This window comes from Zosterops lateralis (assembly GCF_965231275.1).
Source record: "Zosterops lateralis genome assembly, chromosome: 15".
NCBI classification, from domain to species: domain Eukaryota; kingdom Metazoa; phylum Chordata; class Aves; order Passeriformes; family Zosteropidae; genus Zosterops; species Zosterops lateralis.
Genome location: NC_139775.1, coordinates 1348288 through 1371138, shown reverse-complemented (window position 1 = coordinate 1371138; position 22851 = coordinate 1348288). Strand labels below are relative to the sequence as shown.

Below are 22851 nucleotides of genomic sequence, written 5' to 3'. Positions count from 1 at the left end.
GGAAGATGTCAGGGCTAGCAGTGAAATGACACAGCTAAGGCTGAGCAGTTACCCTCACATAGGCCTTGTGGTCCCCCCAGGCAGCAGAGGAAGGGGCAGCAGTGGGTGCCTGATCCCAGCTCTTTCCAAGTCAGGGCAATGCTGGGCTCCCAAGCATCCCCCAGTCCCTGGGTGGCCATGCCAGTCCACACATGAATGACCAAACCACACAAGGAACCAACAAAACCACCATTTTTTTGCCCTGCTATTGCTTGGTGCTGAGGAGGGGATGTGAAACGAGGTGCCTGCAGAAACAACCTTGAGCCCACCAGCTGCAGCCACGTGGTGGGGATGGGGTCAGGTTTAATTCTTTCCAGCTCTGTTGTAGGCCACCAGATCACGTCACTGAGGACCACCAGTGGGCCATGGGCTACAGGTTGAGTGATGCTGGGTAACTTCCCTTTCCCTGCTCCTGGAAGAAGCAGCATCCCAGCAGCTGGCACATCCCCACTGGGGGCCATGAGGTATCCTGGTGTTGACTGGTGGGATTCAGTGCTGCAAACCCCTCTGTGACAGCTCAGAGAGGAGGACAAGGACGTGAATGGAACAAGGCAACAAAACCTCTCCAGAAATCAAAGCGCGTTCCCCCTTTTTTTCCCCGGCAGAGATCCTGCATTCATTGATTGTTGACATGACATATGTGGGTTGGAGAAAGGCAGCGGCAGCTTCTGGCAGGGGAGGAAGGGGCTGGGGTGGGGGGGGGCCGGAGGGGCTCTGCAAGCCGAGATGCTGATTACCAGGGGCAGCAAATAGCTTGCAGCTGCCTCCGCTCAACACGCTCTTTGTGGCGCTTGCAGCCACTCTTTGGACGCAGCTATTTTTAATTTCCCCAAGCGCGCACAAAGCAAAGGGGGTGGGCGATGCCGCCGGCGTCCCCTCTTCCTGCTCCCCGCTCCCACCCCTTTCCCAGCCAGCCCTGCGCTTCCCAGCTTCCTCCCACCCTCGGGGGAATGTGGGGAGCTGCACTCCCTTTTTTTTGTTTTGTTTTGTTTTTTTTTTTTTGGTCCGCGTTGGGAGCCGGCCTTGGCTTCTTCCCCCCCACCCCCCCACCCCCCCCCGCCACCCTGCGCCAGTGTGTGCGGGGAGCTGGGAAAATGCAGAAATAAATAAATACGCAATTAGGCAGGCGTCCAGCCGTGGAGGGGGGCGTGCTGCAAAAAGAGACTCCGGCCAAATTTTGGAATGCCTGAGAAAGCGGCTGGAGCCGTGGGCGAGCACGGGGGTGTGGGCTTCCCACCGCCGATGGAGAAGGGGCGGCTGCGACCCCCGAGGAGGAGGGAGGGTGGCAGCTCCCAGCCTTGCTCTTGGGGGGTTTTCCTCCCGCTGGCATCTCGCTGAGCCCAGGACAAGGCGTGTTTTTGCTGGAGCTGTGGTGAGAGTGGGGGGAGGTCTCAGCGTGCTTTTGCCTCGGCTCAGGAGCGATTTTTCCACCAAAAGCCGAATTGTGCCCTCTGTTCAAGCAGCAACACGGTTCGAGGTTAATAAATTACTTATTTGCAGTCCTTGTTTCTCTGTTAGGTAAGCATTGGTGAATGATATTTCTGCTTTATCCCAGACATGAATTATTCATCAGGTTTGGAGGCTGCAAAAGGGACGTCAGGTTAAAACTTGCGTGGAGACAAGCTGAGGTCTTCAGTGGGGTTTTGTAAACAGCTTTTCTCAGGGTTACCAAGTGCAGGGTTTTTGCAGGAGTCTTCCACCTTTTGTCTGTGCTGTTTTGAGGCATTTCTGGTGAAAAATGAGAATTTCCAGGCAGGTTTGATTATTAGTCTTGCTCATTTACTTATCATGGGCTGCAAGGTACTAAAGTAGAAAAAAAAAGCCATCATAATACAGTTTTCTCTTTTATGCTAGACCAGCTAACAGCATGTTCATGTGCTCTTGGTAATATGTATTTTGTAAGATCTTTTTATTTTGTCCTGTTTCTTCAAAGCTCCTGAGAAGGCTCTTCCTGCAGTCACTGGAAGTCTGACTGCAAGTAAGTAACAAGATAAAACAGCCAGACAGTCTCGCTGAAAGTTGAAATTACCATAGGTAAATCACGTGTGCGGCAACTTCACTTACCCTTCACCTCCTTCCTGCAGGATCTGATCCAGGAGCTGGTTTGTGGGAGTGTGTTAATAAGCTCATGCCCTGCTGCAGGCAGCGTGGCTCCTCTTGTGTTGCTACAGGAGAGCAGGTCCAGGGGCAGAGGCGCTGTATGTGGAGCTTGGGGTGCTCCAGAAGCTGGGGAAAACAGAGAATGTTCCACCTTCCATGGAGGTTTTTCCCCCCCACACATTTTCCTGGCATGCACCCTATGTCTGCTGCCATGGCACCCCTTGCTATGGGACTGCAGGGAAGAAATCCTTCCCTGTGAGAGTGGGGAGGCCCTGGCAGAGGTTGCCCAGAAAAGCTGTGGCTGCCCCATCCCTGAAGTTCCAAGGCTGGGTTGGATGTGGCTTGGAGCAACCTGGGATAGAGGAAGGTGTCTCTGCTCATGGCAGGGGGTTAGAACTGAATGGGCTTTAAGGTCCTTTCCAACCCAAACCATTCTGGGATTCTGTGGCGTGATCCTGAGGGTCTTGGCTCTTGCACCCCCCCAAGCCTTGGGTGCTGTGGCTCCAGGTGATGTAGCTGTGGCTCTCCATGATTTTATGGCCAAACAGAGCCCTGGGAACCTGCAGAGAGGCCGCGGGCTGCTCTCCCTCTGTGACCCATGGCTGTCCCCACTCTCCTCCCACTTCCCTTTGCTGTGGGTGACCAGTCCTTGGGCAGAGGAGACAGAGGGAACAGGGTGGTTTTAGAAGTGTCCTGGCAGCATCCTGAGCTTATGCGAGATTTCCACCTGTTGTGGTGGTGTGACTGGAGAGAAAGGTGGGGTTTTGGAGCACACCCAGCCTTGGCCCTTTCCTCCACATTTCATCAGCCCTGTTGGGATCACATTGATAAAATCACAGGGATCACCAGGGCGCTGGGGAGCTACTGGGATATAATTAGGGTTTTGGTTCACTTTCCTGGCTGCTTTCCTGTTAGGGGAGGGACAGCAGGGATTATGGATGGAGCAGATGTGTGTAGGGAGGGGTCATTCAGCTTGCATGGGTGGTTAATGCCATGCACAGGCCAGTGTTGGGAGGGTGAAGTCTGTCATCCCAGGTATGGGGGATGGAGAAAACCTCTTGTGCTCACCCCCCCTCACATGCACTAGCCCCAGATTGCTCTTCACTGCTGGGATTGCACAGCTGCTCCCAAAGGAGGTGTTGGGAGCAGCACACGGCTGTGAACTCCCTCCTCTCCCTGTACTCCTCTACGGGAGCCAGATGTGAGCAGCAGGTTTAGGGAGAAAATGCTGCTACCCTGGGAGAGTTCCAGCAGCATTGTGTGTTAGTTGCAGTTTTTTTTCCTGGGCATTTAAAGCACTTTTTACCCCAGGTGCCACTTGCCTGTGAACCTGGTGGTGCCTGCCTGGCCAGGACAGCCCTTTGCTGTCGGTGTCAGTGCTTCCACCACATTGTGCCTGTGGCAGCAAAGCCCAGCTCAAGTTGCTCTGGGGTGGTCTCCTTGCCCCCCAACAGCTGTTGTGTGTCTGTTGGGAACTTTTCTCCTTGGAACTGCTCAGAAGGCTCACACTTTGTGCCCTTTGGTGGGATGGCCAATGGTAAAAATTTGGAAAACTCTCTCAAGCCATCATCTTGGCTTTTGGGAAGGTCTGCAGGGTCCAAGCTGGTCTGGAAGCTGCTGGAAGCAACACAGGGTGAGTGTGGGATTTTCTGTAGGGGTGTGGGTGCAGGATGTGGCTGCTACTTGGTTGGCCAAGCCAAGCCAGCCTCTTTGGCTTGGGCTGGCCCTCACACCTCCAGCTGCAGACCCCAGCGCCCTGGGAGCCTGGCCTCCTGGTATTCCCAGCCCAGCAGGAAGCTCTGCAAAGCTCATAAGAGCGGCACTGGGGAATAATGAGATTTCCAGACTAATTTGGCCGGATTCAAGAACTTCCACTGAAGCATCTGTGCCTGTGGGAGTTTCCCGAGCCTCCGGTGGATCTGGTGCTGCTGATCCCCAGGGTTGTCCTCTCCTCCTCTGCAGTTGTTGAGTGCCAGTACAAGAGCCTGTATTGACAGTGCTGGGGAGTGAAGGTGGGATACTCCACCAGGGTGGCTGCAGGGCCTGAAATTATCCAGAGCTCCAGACAATGGCTGTTGGAGGTGGCTCGTCATGGCTGTGATGCTGCTGATGGTTTGGTCTGTCCCTGTGTCTTTTCACTGATTCATCTGCTTGGTTGCATTTGCAGGAGAGGTTGTGGGATGGCTGGGGATGAGGGGACCTGTCCCTCCTTCCCCTCTAGGCTGTGGAAAGGAGATAGGTTTACTTAGGGGGAGGTACAGGGATTTGATTGATCTAATTTGTTGTTTTCCTTAGATGACAATTACCTTGCTCATGTTCCCTCACCCCCACGAAGCAGAAATCCGGGTCCAGCTGTGGTGGAACAGAGCTGGCCAACATGGGTAGAGGTCACCCTCTTTGATCCAAGCTTTCCTCCTCCTGAGCTGTGTCCAAAACTGGCATCACTGTGTGGGTGATCTTAGGGAGATGTGGTTGCTGGTGTTTGGTGAAGGCCCTTGCTGCTGTGGAGGGCCATGAGCACGGAGGTGGTGGTGAGCTCCTGCACATGTGTGCCTGGCACGTGGTGCAGGGACCACCTGGGACTCATCTCCTACAGCGAGGGGGTGGAGGATAAAGTTGACAAGGCCAATTTGGAGCAGTGCAATTTAAGATACAACTATCAAGATGCAAATGAAGCCCGTTTTTCCTTCCCACCCCCAAACTATTGTGGTTCCCTCTCCAGGAAGCTCCTGTCATGATCCCTGCACCAAGCACTGGTCTGTCCATGGTCTTGCCAGGTTTTTGCCGTTGGTCTGATTACCATGACAACTTGCTGGAAGGCTGCAGATACTTGCTTCCCCTTTGGCTGTTGTGCCTGTAGATGCCACACTGGCAGCTGTGAGCAGATGGGGTCGGATCTGTTATCATGTATTCCTCCCACCCTCCTCCTCAGAGGGGAGGAGGACATTTTGCATTTTAAATGCATCTAAATCCCATAGAGCAAGAGGAAAGAATAACTATTGGGTTTGCAGGGCTGCAAGGTGGTGCCTTTGGCACTGCAGGATTGGCAACTGCTTGTGCATTTCTGGGCTTCTGCTTTGGTCCTCAAAGAGTTGGGGTATGGCTTGAGCAAATGCTCCGAGCTCTGTTTACAATGTTTGGCTTTTGCTTTGGTCCACAAACAACGGGGATAGCAGCTCAGAGCAGCCTCTGGATACCCCATTCTGGTGGGACCTTGCTGTCCTTCCCATTGTGGTGCCAATGTTTTCTGCATCTCTCTTCCTCTCCAGCGGCATTGGAAGTGGAATGTGCGTATCTATGGTGCAAGCTTCCCTCAAAGGCTTCTGGATTTGTTGATGCTGCTGAGGACCTAGAGAGTCAGACACCAGTGCTGAGAGAGGTTGAACCCACTTGGTGACCACCACTGGGTTTGCTGACCCTCCCTGCCCAGCACGAGTGGTTGTGCCAGGACTGGATACGGCTGTTCTCACCATGCACAGACCCCTCAGATGCTGTTCAGCAGGAAAGAGGTTAACAGGAAGGAGGCAGGCTAGGCTCTGGCTGCCAACTCCGACCCTGCTTTGGAGTGGGGAGCAGCTGGGAGCTGCAAGAGCAATGCGAAAATAGCCTTATAAGGCCAAGACAAGCCGGCTCCAGCCTCCGCACAGCCCCGGCTGGGCTTGCTCCACTCCAGCACCCACTCACCGGATGGGTGCCCGTGGGGACGAGGCTGCAAATGGGATGTATGACCCCAAACTTACTGCCTGGGCACCCCTGGGATGGGTGCTGCCCATGCCTGGCTGAGGTGGCACTGGGTGGGAGAGGAGCCCAAGGGTGCACCCAGACAGTTTGCAGGCAGCTCCCGGCCTCGCTTAGTGTTTAGACTCGCTGTCTGTGGACATAAACACCGACTCCGCTTAAAAGCGGCCCCTGGCTGAACTCTCCTGCCCAGCCCCTGCACTTCACCCTCTTCTCAAACTGCTCCCCTGGGAAGAAAATTCCATCCCACTGGCAGAAGGGGAGCTGTTGTTGTTTTATGTCCTGGTGGAGGCTCAGGAGGGCTCTTGAGGGGCTGGCATGCAGAGACAGGTGTGTGTGGCACTTGTTGACCCATCCCACCTCCTTGGGGTGGGTGAGCTGAGACTATGGGGAATTCCTTCAGCAAAACAAATATCAGGAGCTGGCTGTCGGCACCTGTGATGATTAATCCAGGGTCAACAGTGGGGAAATCTGTGGTGGGGCTGGAGGAAGTGGCATTTGTGGCATTTATCCATCTGGGGGGTGTTCTGCATTGCTGGCTGCACACCAGGGCAAGTGTCCTATCCCCTTCTTGTGATGGCACATGTTTGTTGCCAGTACAGAGGCACATTGGCAGGTGCCAAGGCCACATCTGCAGAGCACTGCCTGTGACTCCATCTGTGAAAAGGGATGATGGCTTCTGGCAGGCTGGTGAATCCAGCAGTGGTGACATCTGGGGGCATCTTCCCCTGTTTCTTGCACAGGGCCACGAGGTATGAGTACTGAAGTGCAGGGGACATGTGTTGCTTGATACCTCCCTGTGGATGTGGCAAGTGAGGACATGGTTTAATGATGAACATGGTGGAGGTGCTGGGTTGGTGGTTGGACTGGATGATCTTAAAGGTCTTTTCCAACCTTCATGATTCTATGATTCCCCTGCCAGTGGTAAAAACCTGTTTTTTCCCATTGCCTGGTGCATAGCTGGAGGTTTTTCAGTGGCTTTCATGAGCAGTAGATGCTGATACAGGAAGTTTGCAGGTGAGAAGGGTGGCCAAGAAAAGATACCTGCCTCTTCCTTGGATGGCACAGGGAAAGCAGAGCTGCCACGTGGGAGCACAACCTTCTGCTGCCCTTGGATGGGTGACTGCTCCAGTCCATCCTTTTGCAGAGCCCACAGAGGTTGTTTTCAAGAGCCTTTGTCTAATTTAATAAATCCAGGATGCTCAGCCTGCCAGCCAATCTATAAGTGTAATAAAATCCGCCCACTGCAGCGCTCCAGTCCCATTGTGGCCCTATCGATAGCCTCGTGCCTGGTGGCAGGAAGCCCAAAAGGCTCATTAAAGCCCTGCTGCTGTGCCAGCCATGCTTGCCTGGCGCCTGGGCAGCTCAGGGCAGGCTGAGCCAGCCCTGTGTGTGTGCACTGAGCATCCCCAGCTGGGATTTAAGAGGTCGTGCCTCGCCTTGCATAGCTGAAAAACAGGTGACTCTACATCTGAAAAGGGATCCTCTGCAACTCCCTGAAAGGTGGTAGCCAAGTGTGGATCAGTCTTTTCTCACAGCTAACAAGTGATAGGATAAGAGGAAGCAGCCTCAAGTTGCTCCAGAGGAGTTTTAGGTTGGATATTGGGGAAAATGTCTTTAATGAAAGAGTGGTCAAGCATAGGAACAGGCTGCCCACGGAAGTGGTGGAGTCACCATCCCTGGAAGTGGTCAAAAAAGACATTGATGTGGTACTTAAGGACAGGGTTTAGTGGAGGACCTATCCAGGCAATGCCCTGGATTAATTGTTGGAGGTGTTTCTACAATTCTGTAACTTTTCAAGGAGTTAGTGCTTTCTTGATGGCCTCCATGTGGGAATGGTGGATGTGGCTCTGGTTTGGGGTCTCAGTGCCATGCTGGTGCTGAGAGCTGCATGTCCAAGCTCTGTCTGTGTCCTTCCCCAAGCGGTGGTTGTCTCCATGTTGCTCTGATGTGCCCATGACGATGGGACAGCAAGGTCTTGCTCCCTTCTGTTTGCATCCTGCCTGGAGCACTGTGATCAGCTGAGCCTGGGCACTGGGGTGGGTAAAGCTTTTAGCAAACACAGGAGCTGCCTTTGCAGAGCGCTCAAGAGTGCTGCGAGTGAGCAGTGCTCAGCGCTCGGCAGCCACCCTCATGAATATTTTAGCTGGGAGAATTAACATTTGTCAAGACACATTTATGGAGGCAGTGTGGATGTCTCTTCCCCAGGCACCACAGGCTCGCTGCTGCTCCAGGGCAGTGCTGGGAGCCAGGGCAGAGCCAGCCAGATCCTGAGCCCAGAGTGGGACAGCAGAGCTGTGATCTCCCCTGGGACAGCCAGGCCCCGATGCCAAGGCAACCAGCCTGCCATGCGAGATAGACAAATGGTTGTGGGTTTTTTGTTTTTTTTTTTTTTTTTTCTCTTCCCCTCCTGGTTCTTGGCAGAAAGTAAAATGTCCCTTTTGTTTGGTTTCCTCCTCCCCCTGCCCCATCGCCTTTCTTTAAAGGTTGTGTTCCAGATTTCATCAACCCACGTTGTGTAATAGCCCCAGAGAACGGGTTGGGCATTGGCCATGGAGACCGTGGCAGAGCCCCTCCTCGGGAGCTTGACCGTGGGGTTACCTGCTCCAAAACATCCTGTGTATAGCTCCTGAGCAAAGCTCCCTTGTATTTTGTATCAAGCTGCCATGAACCCCATGTGTTAGAAATGACAGGAAAGTCCTTGGAAAAAAAGTCAGAAATTTTTGAATCTGAATAATCCTGTTTTTCTATCTCAGCCCTGCAATGCCTTATGGAAATGAAGAACTTTGCAGATAAACCCTTTTGATTTACAGCATCACCTCCTGTACCTGGGAGTTCATCACTAGTGAAGCATCCAGTGCTGTGCTGGAAGATGCAGTAATGCCTTGCTTGGGATTTCTTCCTTCAAGCTTCTAAGATGTCCCCATTCTTTCTTTCCCTCTTTTCCATTGTCCTAAGAGGAGGCTGCTGTAGTTGCTGAGCTCTGCATCCTAGGAGCATCCATCCAAAGATCCCTGAACCTCATCCAGGGGCTGCTGGTGTTGTTGATGTGGAGCCTGGCATGACTCATGGCCTGGGCACCCAGGGAGGGAGAGGAGGAGGAGGAGAGCTCTCTATAGGCTTTGTGTGTTATGGAGAGGGATGCTGTGAGCACGTGTGTGTGTCAATAGGGATCTGTTATTCCAGAGGGAAGCAGCAATGCAATTGTTTCTTGTCTCTGGTTCCTTTGCTGGCACTGGCAGCCTGGAGAGCTGTAGCTGCTCATGTGATGCAAGTGCGCCTTTTCCTGTGCTGATGAGGGACAGGGACTGCTTGAATGACTGGACTGGAGGCACCTGGTGGCTCTGGTGGCCTCAAAGAGAGCTGCTGCTGGTGATGGTGGCTGTAATGGTGTCCTCTGCTTCCACAGAGGTCCACCCTGCTGTGCTTCCACTCCTACCCCTAGATGAATGACACACCCAGGCACCAGATTCAGTTCTAGGGTAGCTGTGGGCTCCATCCCATCGGCAACAGTGCAGGAGAGGGCAAAGGCAGGGCTGGCGCCTGGGGACAGGGCTGTCCCTCAGCTGGGGACTGGCAGCAGCCAGCAGCTGGAGCAGGAGTTGAGCCTGAGCACCTACTCCTGCCTCACCCAGACACAAAGCCACCCTGGGGTCTGACGCTAGGTTCAGCCTTGTATCAAAGCATCTGCTCTTCCAAGGGCTGGTTGAAATCCCAGCCCTGTTGTTTTGGTGTCTCTGCCATGCAACACCTCTCTGCTTCTGTGTTTATTTATTCCCTTCCAACTGCTGGTGCCACACAGTCCTTACCTGGCCAGGGACCAGCTTTGCCCATCCTTCTCCAAGGTTCCCCAGCCTTGAGAAACCCTCTAGCCTAGAAACAGGTGCTCAGAGGTAAAGAAGGGGTCCAAGCCATCTCCTTTTCCTTGGTGGAGTTTGTGTGTGTGCACACGCGTTTCCACCAGGCACCATTTGCATTTTGCTTCACTTCAAAGTGCCTGTGCTGCCTCCGAGGAAGGAAACAAATGGTGTAAAGGAATTTACATCCCAAGCAAGCAAGGCTGCTGGTCTGTCAGGTTTCATCTGCTACCGAGGGGTGTGGGGTGCAGGGGAGCTGCTGTGGGATGGAGGGTTCATCCCTGGGGCCACAGGTGGAAGAGGGTCATTCCCAGCTTTGTTCCCAGCTCTTTCCTTGTGTTCTGGCTGAGAGGTGTGATGGTGTATTGAGACCCATGTGTCAGGCTGTGCAAGATGTCAGCATTCACCCTTCACAAGGAGAGCTGAGTGGCAAAACTACTTTGCAGGGCCAGCCTGGCAGTGGGGGGGGCCCAAACCGGCTCCTCTGCTCCTGACACACTTTGGTCAGGGCTGGGTGTGGGCAGCAGGAGCAGCCGCCCTGAACTGCCATGGAGTTGGAGGGTGTTGGTTCTTCCTCTCCTTCTGTGCCAGCTCCCTGCCAAATCCCTCTGGGCCCCTACAGGGAGTCGAGGGACTGAGTGGCCCAGGATCCCCCTGTGGGACTGGGGCTCCCTCACTCCCTTGTCCTTGTTGAATTCCCTTGTGCAAAACTGCTCTTGGAGGGGAAGGAGGTTGGACCTGGACCTTACAGTCCTGGAGGCCTTGGCTGTGCTGGAGGCCAGCAAGACAAAAACTTTTCCAAGACTCCACTTGGAACAGGAGAAAGTTTTTCCGTTGGGTTTTTATAGCTCCCGGAAAGCGGGGTTTTATTTTTGTTGTCTAAGACAAAAAATCCTCTTAGGAGCTGACAACCCGTGGCGGTGCAGGGCGGGAGGCTGGGCATGCACCGTGCTGGGGATCTGGGCTGGGCTTTGCTTTCCCTCCCTCCATCCTGGGGGGGTCTCTGGATGCTGATTTCCACAAGGAAAAGAGGAGGGTTTGGTGTTCCTGATGTACAACTGGTCCCATTCATGTACCCAGTCCTCCAGCACCTGTGATGGCTCCTTGCCACCCCTGTCATGGATGCTCCCACCCAGGGACACAGCTGCAGGGAAAGCCTTTTTCCTGGAGAAAGGGGCTTTTCCCACCACCCGCAGATGGCTAAACTGTGGGCTCTGGGGAGCTGATCTGAATTTTCTGGGTTTGTAGGCTGGAGCCATTGAGCTCTCCCCTGTCACCCTGTCTTTTCATGGCACGGGCTGCTTTTGGAGGGGTTTTGCTGGCAGGGGAGCTGGTTTCCATGGTAAAAACCTTAACAGCATCTGCCAGAAATCCGTCTCCTTGTTGGCCCGGCCATCTGGAGGGCACAAGGAGGCTTTGGCAGGGTGAGGAGGTGTCCACAGGCTACTTTAGGTCCTCCTTTGGTGCTGTTGGCAGCTCAGAGGGATCTCTCCCTCAGTCATTTATTTCCCAGGTGCAGGTTTGTCCTGGGATGCTGGAAGAACCCCAGTGTCACTGAGCCTGGTGGGGACAGGCAGGCTGGGGACATGGGAGCCGTGGAATTGCTTGGTGGGGGGAGGGCTGCAGGCACTGGGGATGGATGGGTACGCTGTAATCGGATGAGCCAGAGCTGCTCCAGATGGACCTGTCAGCTCTTATCAGTTCTGACACCCCTCTGGGTGTCCCTCAATGTCCCCTTGGGCCACAGGGGCCACCACCTGTCCCACTTCACCAGGTCGCTTGGAGATATGGGGCTGAGAAGTAACACTGTTCAGTAAAACCCACCAAGCAAGGTCCCTTCCATGCTGCAGTCCCCTCCCTGGCAAACTCCATGTTTGTTTGGTTTGTTTTTTTTTTTTTGTTTGTTTGTTTGTTTGTTTTTTTTTTAATGGGAAGAACCTGGGCTTATGTCTGTCTGTTGATCCCTGAGTCATCCTGTGCTGAGGGCAGTGGGACCTTGCTGCTTTGCCATCCCTGTCCTCAGGTGCCACCCCACTAGCCCAGATGGTTCACACCTGCAAACCTAAAGCTGGCCACTTGATGCCCTTCCTTGGTGTCCAGGTGCCACAGCAGGGCATCCATCCTTCCCTGGATATTTGGCATAAGAGGATCACCTTACTGGCAGCAGTGGAGCAGACTGGTCTGGCAGGAGCTGTACCTGTTGGTCCGTGTCCCAAGATATGTGGCACAGAGCTTTGCTGTGCGCTGGGCATGGCACACAGATGGATCTGGTTACTTGTGGGCAAAGCATCTTCGTGTGTAGGATCCTGCTGACCTCCAGGAGAGGTTTTAGGGCTCAGCTCTGCACTCCTCTGCTTTTCTCTTCCTAAAGTTGCTCCTTTCTCCTTTCCCTCGCAGCCGACCACCCTCCCACAGGGCACCATCAACATGAACCAGTGCACGGATGTGGTGGATGGGGAGAGCCGGACAGGGCAGAAATTCTCCTTGTGCATCCTGACACCAGAGAAGGAGCATTTCATCCGGGCCGAGAACAAGGAGATCATCAGTGGGTGAGTGCAGATCGGGGTAGGACCTTGACCAAGGCTGGGTGCTATGGCTGCGCATACCCAGGTTGATCCTGGGGTTCATGGTGGGTGCTGTGGTGACCCCACAGTGCCTTTAGGGATCCCATCAGGCACCGAGCCTACTGGCACAGGTCCTGTCCCCGCACCAGTGGCAGGTCCCATAATTCTGGAGCTGGCATGTCTGACCCTGAGTGCCGTACACTATCTGGTCCTCATCCATCCCTGGACAGATGTGCAGTCCTGGGGTGGATGCTCCCCACTTTCCTGGTCCCAGGGGAGTATGTCACCTCCAAGGACGATTAAAATATCACAGGAATGCAGTGGCTCAGTGACCAAAGATTAGACTGCTAAAACGAGTAAATCGGTAAATTTCCCAACTCCAGGTGTTGGGTGGTGACCTAGTAACATCCTCTTCCATCACTCACATTCCAGCTGGGGTTGAAGCTAGTGCTGGTGAAGGTGCTGAGCCCTGGAAGAGCTGAACTGCCAGCACACAGGGACAGTGTAGTTGTGCTGCTGCTCACCTGAGAGCCTTTCCCACGTGGAATGCCCAGAGCTCAGTGCCTCCCTCCCAAAATTTGATGACATTTGAAACTCCAGCAGGAAGATGAAGGGATTAACACTTGCTCTTTCCCACTGTTCCCTCAGTGCATCTCCTGCCTCCCCTAGCCCTGGTAGCAGCAGAGTCAGCACTTTCTGCTGAGATTTCTATTTCCAAGCCTTATCTTTGGTTGTGACTCCCCTTGATTTGTAAATATTTGTTGAAATAGACATTTTTCTACCAAGAGCTTGGGATTTTGACCAGATGAGTGTTTTCATGCATTGAAATTTCCCTGCCCTACTGAGACAAGTGAGCACAGGTGAATCTCGGATTGGCAAACCTGTCTCCTCAGCCCCTTTCACAGTGACTGTTGCAGTGGCTGTGGAGCAGGGATGCAGAGCCATGTGGGAATCACAGCACAGGGGAGTGAGCTCCTCTCCTCCCTGGCAGGAGCAGTGATTATGTCCCAAACCATGGCCAGCCCCCATGGCCAGCTCTCTCCACCCTCTCCCCACGCTCCAGTTCCCAGCTGAGCCTTTGTTGCTGGTCCTGCCTGCCGTGGGAGGGAGAGGCATTGCGGAGTGAGGTGGGGCTGATTTATTGCTCATCAGCCCAGCGATGGGTTTTGAAGCAGTGCGTTTGCTCCTGACTGCAGGCATTAATCATCCCCGAGTAGTCCCACTCTGGGGCCGAGCCAGGCTGGTTTCGTTTGCAGTTGCAGCACGACAGGAAGGTTTCCCTGGCTGGGGGAGAATTTGTTTTACGTTCATTCTGTGCTTCTGGCGTTTATTGCTTAACCAAAGCCCACTTGATGTGGTCATCTCTGAACGCTTTAGAGCAGCAGTGTGCAGAGCAGGGGGAGAAGGAAAGGGGAGCAGGGATATTCGAAGTGGGAATGTTTCCCAGTGGTCCAAAGATCCCTGTGGAGTTCTCAGAGATGCGGGGGCAGGTTGTCAGGCCACGGTGGGAGGACACAGGACTTCTCAATGCCGAGTTCACGCTGCTCTTCCTTGGACAAAAGCGCTTTGTTTGCAGTGTGCGGGTGTTGGCATCACTCAAGGGGACGGTCCTGCTGGAGGCTCTGTCTCTCTCCACTGTCTTTCAGGATCCTTGAATCCTTGCCCCATGTCAGCCTTGGCTGTGGCCTCACTTTTGCAGAGAGCAGGGTTTGAGCCTAAGCACCCTGGGGTCATCCCTCTTTTCCTGCTGTATTTTTCCCTCAGGAGCTTCTGGGTATTGTTCACCAAGCTGACCCTGACCAGGTCAACATCACTCCTGTCCCTGTGGCACAGACCTCACCTTCTGCTTTCTCTGCCTGCAGGTGGTTGGAGATGCTGATCGTCTATCCCAGGACAAACAAGCAAAATCAGAAGAAGAAGAGGAAGGTAGAGCCCCCAACTCCCCAGGTAACCCAGGGGCACACCCACACACTGTCACCCAGTCCCTTGCCTCCCTCTGAGGGCCATGACCTTGCTCTGATCCTGGGATCGATCCCCCTCAGCAATCAGGGTCACCAGCCCTCTGATGCTGCCTGTGTGGAGGGTGAGAGCTGGGGCAAACCAGGGCAGCAGATCAGTGCAAATTAATTCCTGGTCATCACTTCGAGGGTCACACACTCTTGCTTTCCTGGCTGCTTTGGGGCCACGTTTTTCCCCCTGTGTGCTGTTTTGTGGTGCCACCCCTGCACACAATCCTGGGAGTGGCCACAAAGCCACATGGTTCCCATGGGGGACCGGGGAGAGGTGCTGTTCATGGGCCGTTTCGTCAGAAACAGGATGAAATTCCATCGGGCTCCAGTTACTCCCTTCGAGATGACCCCGGAGATAATGGGAATGAAAGGAAAATACTAAAGGCCAGGGCCAGGCTGGGAGCTCCGGGGGCCGGAGCTGGGCTCTCCAGGGAGCCGGCAGTGGCTTCGTGCTCACTTTGACTATAAATGGTAAAAAGTGGGGCTGGCCGTGACTCACTCGTTCCTGCCTGGCTCCCACATGGCCAGAATGGGGGAGAATCCCACAGATGGGGAACGTGACCCCAAGGCCACCTTTGTCCCTTGCTGGGGCTGAGAACAGCCGTGTCCTTGAGGCTGCCTGACCTCCGGGCACATGTCCCACTGCCACAGGGGACCGCCTGGGAGGGCTCCTCTGGCCATTCCAGGGACCAAAACCAGCATCAGGGCTCCCCTGAGCCTTGGTTTTCAGGTTCTCTTTGATGAAGTTCCAAGGATGGCCCTGGTGCAAACTGGGCCATGGATGAGGTTTGTACAGTGTTTGTTTAAGTTTTCATCACTCCACTGCATAAGGATGTTCTGGGCAATGGGAAAAAAGTTAGTGAGGAGATGATCCTTTTTTGCACACCAAGCTGTAAGTCTGAGCCACCCCTTGCCGAGGTCTGGGGTCCTCACAGCCTGAACACCCCCCCAAGTGCTGGCTCTGGTGATGCTCCAGGGAAGATGCTTCCTCCCTTCATGTTTTGAGTTGTCAGTCCTCAATTCCCAAGAAGAGGACTGTTGCATTTGGGGCACCCCAGGGAGTGGATGCATCAGGGCAGGGATGCTCACCCTGGCCAGGGTGTACCACTAGACCCAGGCTGGGTTCAGGAGGGGGATGGGGTGGAGACAAGAAAAGGAGAAGAGGCACAGTGCCAGAAAAACATCATTCTGGGTTACATTTCATCACCATGGCAACTTATTGGAAACCATACAGGATCTGAGCTCCTGAGCACCAAATAAGGGAAGCGGCTGTGGGAAGGATGCCGGCTCCCTGTGAGCAGATGGGCTCCCCAGGTGCTTGGGGATGGGGACCAGGGACCCTTAGGGCAGACTGCCCTCTTGTCTTGGACAGACCACCCTGTCTTGCTTGCTGCCCTCCACTCTCTCCATCCCATGGCTTCCAGCCTCATGGTGCTGGAAAAATGCTCAAATTCACTTTGCAAAACCAGCCTCCTTGTGGGAACCACTGCTGGATGGATGCTGTGCTGTCAGGCACTTAGGAGCAACCTGCAAAGGCAGAAGCAGCATCTTTCCTCTATCTCCCAGATCCTGTTGATGCAGGTGTCTGGTCCAGGAAAGGAAAGAGGATGCTGAGGAGAAAATCAGCAGCAAATTCTCCTCTGTGAAATGGCCTCTCCTGAAGTTGGCTGCTGTTCAGCTTGCCCTCCATGTGCTGGTGGAGAAAGCTTGCACTCTTCCTAAAGATGGCCACACACTAATCGGGCAGTAGATCATGTCTTAGAGCTGCTTAGGGAGGGGTGGACACTTTTGTGATATTAAAAAACATTTGGATAGTCCTACTTTTTCTCACTCTTACATCGTTTTTGCTTGCCTGTGGTAGAGGTAAGCTTGGATGCTCTTGGAGCATCGAGGTAATTTCTGATTCCCTCTATCAGTTTGCATCATCCCTCTGCAGAATCACCAGGGTGGGAACTATGCAGAGAATACCACTCCTGCTGCAGATTTTTGGGCAGGGAGTCTTAGGTGTTTTCACTTTGCTTTGCAAGTGGGTTGCAGTTTTAGGGGGAAGAAGGCGGGTTTCTCTTGCAGTTTTTGCCATGGTCTGGCAGAGAGGTGCAGGCAGCAGGAGAGACTGGAATGCCTGGGCCTGCCTGCTGCCCATGGGAACTTGAGGCAGGATTTGGGGCTGAAATGTGAGATTTTAGGCTCTGCCCTGGGTTTTCACAGGGGTGTGGCAGGCTCAGGTAAGCAGAGCGTGCCCAGACACACCTCATGCAACTGGAGGCTGGTTTTGCTGATTTTGGTGCATTCTGCCTTTTGGAGTTGTTCATACCCCTGAGCAGCAGACAGTTAATGTCTCTGCTCCCTCACAGACTTCTTTTTGGCGCACATTTCTGCCTAATTAAATACATATCTAGAAATAATTACGTGGGGGTGTGTGTAAGTGATATATAAAGATATATATCCTAAGCTGGTGATTAGCTTTGGGCTCGGATCAATGAAGGAGAGTATAGGGGACTTTGGAGATTGGCCTGATCCTCTGCTTGAGCAGGGTCCCCTTGAGCAGGGTGGCCATGAACTCTGGATCGTTTACCTCCAACACTGCATTCCTTCAGTGTGAAATTTCCCAAGGGGATTTTTTTTTAAATTGAGGTCATTTTCTGCTTGTCACGGCTGTGTGTGGAGCCAGGACCCACTCCCTGGGAGATCACTGGTGGCTCCAGCACAGCCCTGCAAATGCCAGTGAAGGTGCAGGGCTAAAACCCATCTGGTGTGGGAGGAGGGGATAGAGAGGATGCTCTTTGCAGCCCTTGTTTCCAGCTTTCAGTTACCAGTTCGTGCACTCCTGTATTCCCCCCTGCTCCATGGAAAGGGAGCAAGCAGCTGGAAAACTTCCCACAATCCAAAGGGGAGTTAATTTTCTTTGATTTATTGGTGGCTTTAAGAAAAATAATCTGTGAATGCAGAAGCTTAATATGACAACAGCAAAACATCTGCTAATGAACAAAGCCAAGAAAGGAGTTGGGAAAGCTGCTGCCTCTTCTGGGTCACACTCTGAACCTGGGCTGGCTGGGCTGTGGCCACCAAAGGGGCATCATCCATCATCTGATGGACTCCAGAGCTCCTTGTTAGCAGAGAAGCACTGAAGATGGTGGGGAAGGTTTTAAAAGGGCATAAAGCACTGACACATGTCACTGTCTCATCCCTCTCCCCCTGTGACCTGTCATGGACAGCACTCAAGCTGTGTGGAACTCACAATTTGGGACCAAGCCCTTGGACACCCGGAGAGTGGCAAACTCACACTTCGGGACCAAGCCCTTGGAGACCCAGAGTGTGGCACTGGGGCAGACTCTCTAACTTCCTGTGTCTCTTGGTTTTTTTAGGAGCCTGGTCCTGCTAAGATGGCTGTGACCAGCAGCAACATTCCCAGTGCTGAGAAGGTCCCTGCCACCAAGTCCACGCTCTGGCAGGAAGAAATGAGGGGCAAAGACCAAGCAGATGGGGGCAGTGGCATTGGCCCAGCCCAGAGCCCCATGCAAGGCCAGGCTGGGGCTGCCAGTTCCTTGAAGGATCCTGTGCTGGACAGCAAGGAAGGTGAGAGATAGGGATGCTAGCACTGGTGTAACATTGTGCTGGTGATGCCATTGTTCTCCCTGGAAAAATGGGGGCTGGGGACAGGTCACAGTGCTGGAGACATTTCCCATATCTCCCCACTCAGATGGGGAATGTTTTCTGCAGTGAGGTGTCCATTGCCTTGCATCCATGGAGCTGTGGTTGCCAGGCTGGGAAGGACAGGGATGGAAATGGATGCAGAGCTGTGACTGCAGCTGCCATTTCTTGGTTTGAAAGTTCAAATCTTTCACCTGTACAAACCTGGCCCAAGGGTTGGATCAGTATCGCCAGTCCCCTGCAGACTATCCCACCATCTCCATGGGCATGAGGGCTGAGCAGGGTGAAAAAGCCAAGGTTGCAGGAGGTAGCACCGCATGAGGCTGGTGCCCACAGCAACTTTGCTCTCACACCTGCCCCTGTCTTGGGTGGAATCAGGGTGTTTCTTTCTTAAAAGCAGAACTTGGACTTGAAACCAAGCACGGTGACTTCTCTGTCCCTTAGAGGAGAGCTCCATGAACGGAGACCGGATAGACTGTGGGCGGAAGACGCGTGTCGAGAGCGGGTACTTCTCCTTGGAGAAGACCAAACAAGACTCCAAGCTGGAAGAGCAGCAACTGCAACCCCCACCAAGCCCGCCCAGCCCCAGCACCCCGAACAACAGGTACAGTTATCCCAAATCGCCCTCACAGGAGCATGCCCAGCCCTTTCCTTCCCCAGGTATCCGATCAGGCGACCGAATGATTCACAGCTCCTCTCTGAACTCCTTGGACTCGAAGAGCAGTTGCTCCATGCACAAGGACTCCAGCAACAGAGATATAGGAAAGGGAGCTGAAAAATCGGGGCGTCCCCTTTCTTTTAAAGCCAGCCGGCAGTACACCACCCTGGCCGACGTTCCCAAGGCCATTAGGATCAGTAATCGTGAGGCCTTCCAAGTGGAGAGGAAGCGGCTAGAGCGGAGAACCCGGGCTCGTAGCCCTGGGAGAGAAGAAGTGGCCCGGCTCTTTGGGAATGAGAGAAGGTAAGGGATGAGTGGCTCATCTCCTTGCATGCTTCTAGCAGCAGTGAGGATTCTGCATCCCCAGCGCAGCCTGGATGGAGCAGGTGGAATTCACTGGGTGGAGCCTCTTCGTTTTTCAGTGCTCCTGGGTTTAAGGGTGCCCATCCACACTGACCAGGTGGTGGGATGTTATTAATAGTGGTAATGGGCAGGTGTCACCCTGCCTGGCTGTTTTGGGGATATAGAATGATTTGGGTTGGAAGGGACCTTAAATTTCATCCAGTTCCATCCTCTCCCATGGGCAGGGACACCTTCCACTATCCCAGGTTGCTCCAAGCCCCATCCAGCTTGGTCTTGGACACTTCCAGGTATCCAGGGGCAGCCATAACTTCTCTGGGCAACCTGTGCCAGTGCCCCACCACCCTCACAGGGAGGAATTTCTTGCTACTGTTTAATCTAAACCTTCCCTGGTGGGTGTTGGGTGGTGGTGGATGCCCACAGAGCCATCAAGCCCACCCTGCCGGCCCCTCCCAGCGCGGCACACGCTGGCAGCCAGCACCATTAATTAGGTTAGCTCTCCTAGTGGCGTTAGTGCCAGGTGCCTTACGCAACTGCTTAATGAGCTGAGAGAGGTTTCAAAATGTCACAGCATTAATCTGGGAGAGGAGGGAGAGGTGGGTGCAGTGCCAAGGCAGGGCTCAGCAGGCTGCAAAACAGCTTAGTGTGGAGGAGGACGGGGAGGGCGTCCGCGGCGTGCGCTGGGTGCCCTCTGGGTGAGGCCAAGGACGGGCTCCACTCGCCCTGGGAGAGACACATTTGTGCAGTGAGGGCAGTGGAGCAAACTGGGAGACGGGCCCCAGGCGAGAGGGCCGTCTGCCAGTCTGATTTTCCTGCCCTGGTTCTCCTCCGGGCATGTTCTCTCTCGCACAGTTTCAGTAGGAGCTTCTCCTCTGCTTCTTCCCAGCCCCTAAAGGACTATTTTCCAGACTGGCTTCTGAGAGCTGGGAGCAGGTCTGGGATGTGCAGCACAGCCTTGTGCTGGTGCTGTCAGTCAGCAGGAGGATCCCAGACCTGGCCCAGAGTGTGTGCAGGGAGTGCTGGACTGGGAATAAATGAGGAAAGCTTGGGTTTGGCTTTGTCTGCCTTGGGAATTGGCTTTTCCCCAGGATGGAGGAGGAGGAGGATACCACCTTGGCCATCCTGGCTGGGGACAGGGCTGAGAAAAGCCTGGTGGCTCTGATCTTAAGGCTGAGCTGGTGCTGCACATGGGTGACATTGTGTCCCTACTGCATTTGCTTGCACAGGATGCCTTGGCCAGTGCCTGTCCCCAGCATGACAGAACAGTGCATTCCTCCAGTGCCAACAGTCCCTTGCCCTGGAGTATCCTGCAGCGCTGGGATCATCCTGCATGGAGTTGGGGAGCAGAATTAAAACAGATAACAGGGCCTGGGAGAGGACATTGCTGCCAGAGTCTGTCCTTTTTTAATGTCAGCCCCACTCATTGCCTGCTGATGGGTGCCTTTTCCCAGGGAAAGTCTGTTTTTCCTAGCCTGACTCAGGCTATTAAGTGTTTTTTTGCTTTATCAGTATTGGCAGCAATTCTCCTGTATCAGCCCAGGGCTTTTAGAGTAGAATGGGTGCAGGGAGAGGGGCAGGAGCTGCACCAGGTGCTGGGGTCTTGCTGCCCACGGGCTGAACCTGGTCCAGCTTTTGGGAGGGGGTGATGGCAGAGAGAAGGGGGAGGGGTCCCCACCTGCCAGAGGGTTTGGCTGTGGATCACAGCCCAGTGTGGCAGAGGAATGTGCCATGAGCAGAGACAGCTCAGTGGGTGTTCAGGGATGGGCACGTTTGTCTTCTCCTCTGGTAACCTGGGAATTGGCCAATGCAGGTGGTGTGGGTGGAGAAGCCCTTTGTCTTGGAGCTGGAACTGCCATGTTGGAGCTCAGTGGACTCAACAGGGCACAGAGATACTGTCCAGTGTTGCACCAGAGAATTAACATTCCCCAGCACCCTGCTCAGCTTGGCTTGGCTGCTTTTTAAACTTGAGTTTACTTAGTCTCCATGGCCCTCTCATTTTTCTCCTCCAAGCTCAGACTGTGCTGTTTGAGGTTGGGCAGATACAATAACTCATTTCCATACTGTGGGGTTGGCTTTTCCCCCCTGGTTTAACACCATTTGTAATAGTCCTTCTCAGTAACCCACTAACATGTCTGGGAACACTTGTCCCATGCCAACCCCACAGGCATCAGCCAAGCATCATGCAGATCTGCCCTCAGTGCAGCCAAATGAACTCACTCAGATTCTGTTGGTATTTTCAGCTCTTCCTCCCATTTTTTTTGTGTAAACCAGTGCATGTCTCAGAGCTGTAGATGGAAAATAATTACTCTAGGTACCCAGTGTTGCATCCTGAGTGCCACACCTGCAGACTCTAGCTCTAGCTAATGCCATTTGTCGAGGCTTCTCATCCTGTTCCCTTATCACAGGAAATATTACATGATTTAAGTCTAAGAATTTTCTGTGTTGACCGTTTATACCTGACGCCGCCTCCACACCCCATGCAGGCGTCTGAGCTTGCAGCCACTCAGAACCAGGAATCAGGAAACAGGAGATAATCTCCACGATTTTGGCAGAGCAGCAGAGTGCGAGTTCCCTCTGCTGGCACGTGGCAGGACAGGGCTGCGGCACCCACCAGGATGTCACACTGGGCTGGGGGACAGGGATTGAGGCCAGGGAGCTCCAGCCAGCTCCAGTTTCCCCTCTCAGACTCATCCCTAGTGCAGAAGGGCAGGGGCAGCTCTTTGGAAAACCCTGTGGATAAATCTTGAGGTGTTGCACACAAAAACCACAGCTGAAAAGAGCTGCAGAAATGCTCTTAAACAACAGTCCCCATGTCCCAGAGGGACTCTGCAGCTGCAGGGATAAATCCCTGCACATCTCAGGATTTCTGTTTAAGAAACTTGGCTTTTTGTACACAATTCCAGGGGTGCAGCCTGTAAAACCGCAGCTTTCCCAGTTGACCCCATGTTCTTCTCACACTGGCAAGAGTTCACTGTGGTGTCAGCCAGATCTGCTGTAGGAGTGTGGCCAGGGGCTGAGGTGTATTTCTAGCATCAATTAATAGCAGAGTTGCCTGAAATTGCTTAAGAGACTTTCCTTGCTCAAATTCCTTCTCTGGAGTTTCTTGAGGAATAAAGCTCTGCTCTGAATTCTGCTTCTCCTCGTACAGTGGAGTGCCTGCTCTCTCAAATACAGTTTTTTTTTCCTTGTAAAACTATCCTCATCATTCTTGTGGACCTCTTGGGAAATTCCTCTTCCTTTTCCTGACACTCACTATCTTTCTTGATGCTAAATAATGAATGAATCCAATAAAAACAAAGCCCTTTCTTCCAATCAAAGAAAATCACTTTAATGACAGCTTGTGCTGGTCTTTTGAGCTTTCCTTCCCACTGCACACCCCCTCCACTAACAGCTGAGGTCTGCAGCCTGGGTTTAGTGGCCTGGAAAAGACTAACAGCCTGCATGGCCGAGGAATTCCTTGGGATGAGCTTTTGTAGTTGAAAAGCATTAAATGGCACCACAGCTTTTAAAAAGCTTCTTCCTACCTGTCCCAGCCTTGTTTTGTCCACACAGAGCTGCAGTGCGGAGGGAGCAGCTGTATCCAACACGTGGGGAGGGGAGGAGAGCCCTTCCTTCCCCATCCCTCCAGGATCTCTGGCAGTAACTCTCTGAAATGTTGATCTAATGGGAAAAAAAAATAAAATTCTTTCCTGTAATCCCGATGATATTAACTCTTGGGGCTGTGATTTGGTTGCGTTGATTTATTTTTCTCCGCCCTTTTTCGATGACGAATGACTAGAATGATTTTGATTTTGTTTTGTATGTAGATGCAGATATATAATTTCCTCTTCTGTTCATTCATTTTCCAGCCTTGTTTTCTTCCAGGTCTTGTTGCT

At 53.4% G+C, this 22851-nt stretch overlaps 1 protein-coding gene across 2 annotated transcripts in view; it reads left to right on the top strand.

The window, feature by feature from the left end:
• The window catches only part of MPRIP (myosin phosphatase Rho interacting protein), a 77421-nt gene that overhangs the window by 19291 nt on the left and 35279 nt on the right, over positions 1-22851 (top strand). Inside the window, exons 4-7 of one of the 2 annotated variants that reach the window (XM_083872902.1) lie at positions 12132-12283; positions 14161-14245; positions 17673-17883; positions 18403-18919. In XM_083872902.1, coding sequence (XP_083729028.1) covers positions 12132-12283; positions 14161-14245; positions 17673-17883; positions 18403-18919 — 965 coding nt within the window. The remainder of the gene's footprint in view (positions 1-12131; positions 12284-14160; positions 14246-17672; positions 17884-18402; positions 18920-22851) is intronic. The other variant, XM_083872901.1, reaches the window with a different exon arrangement.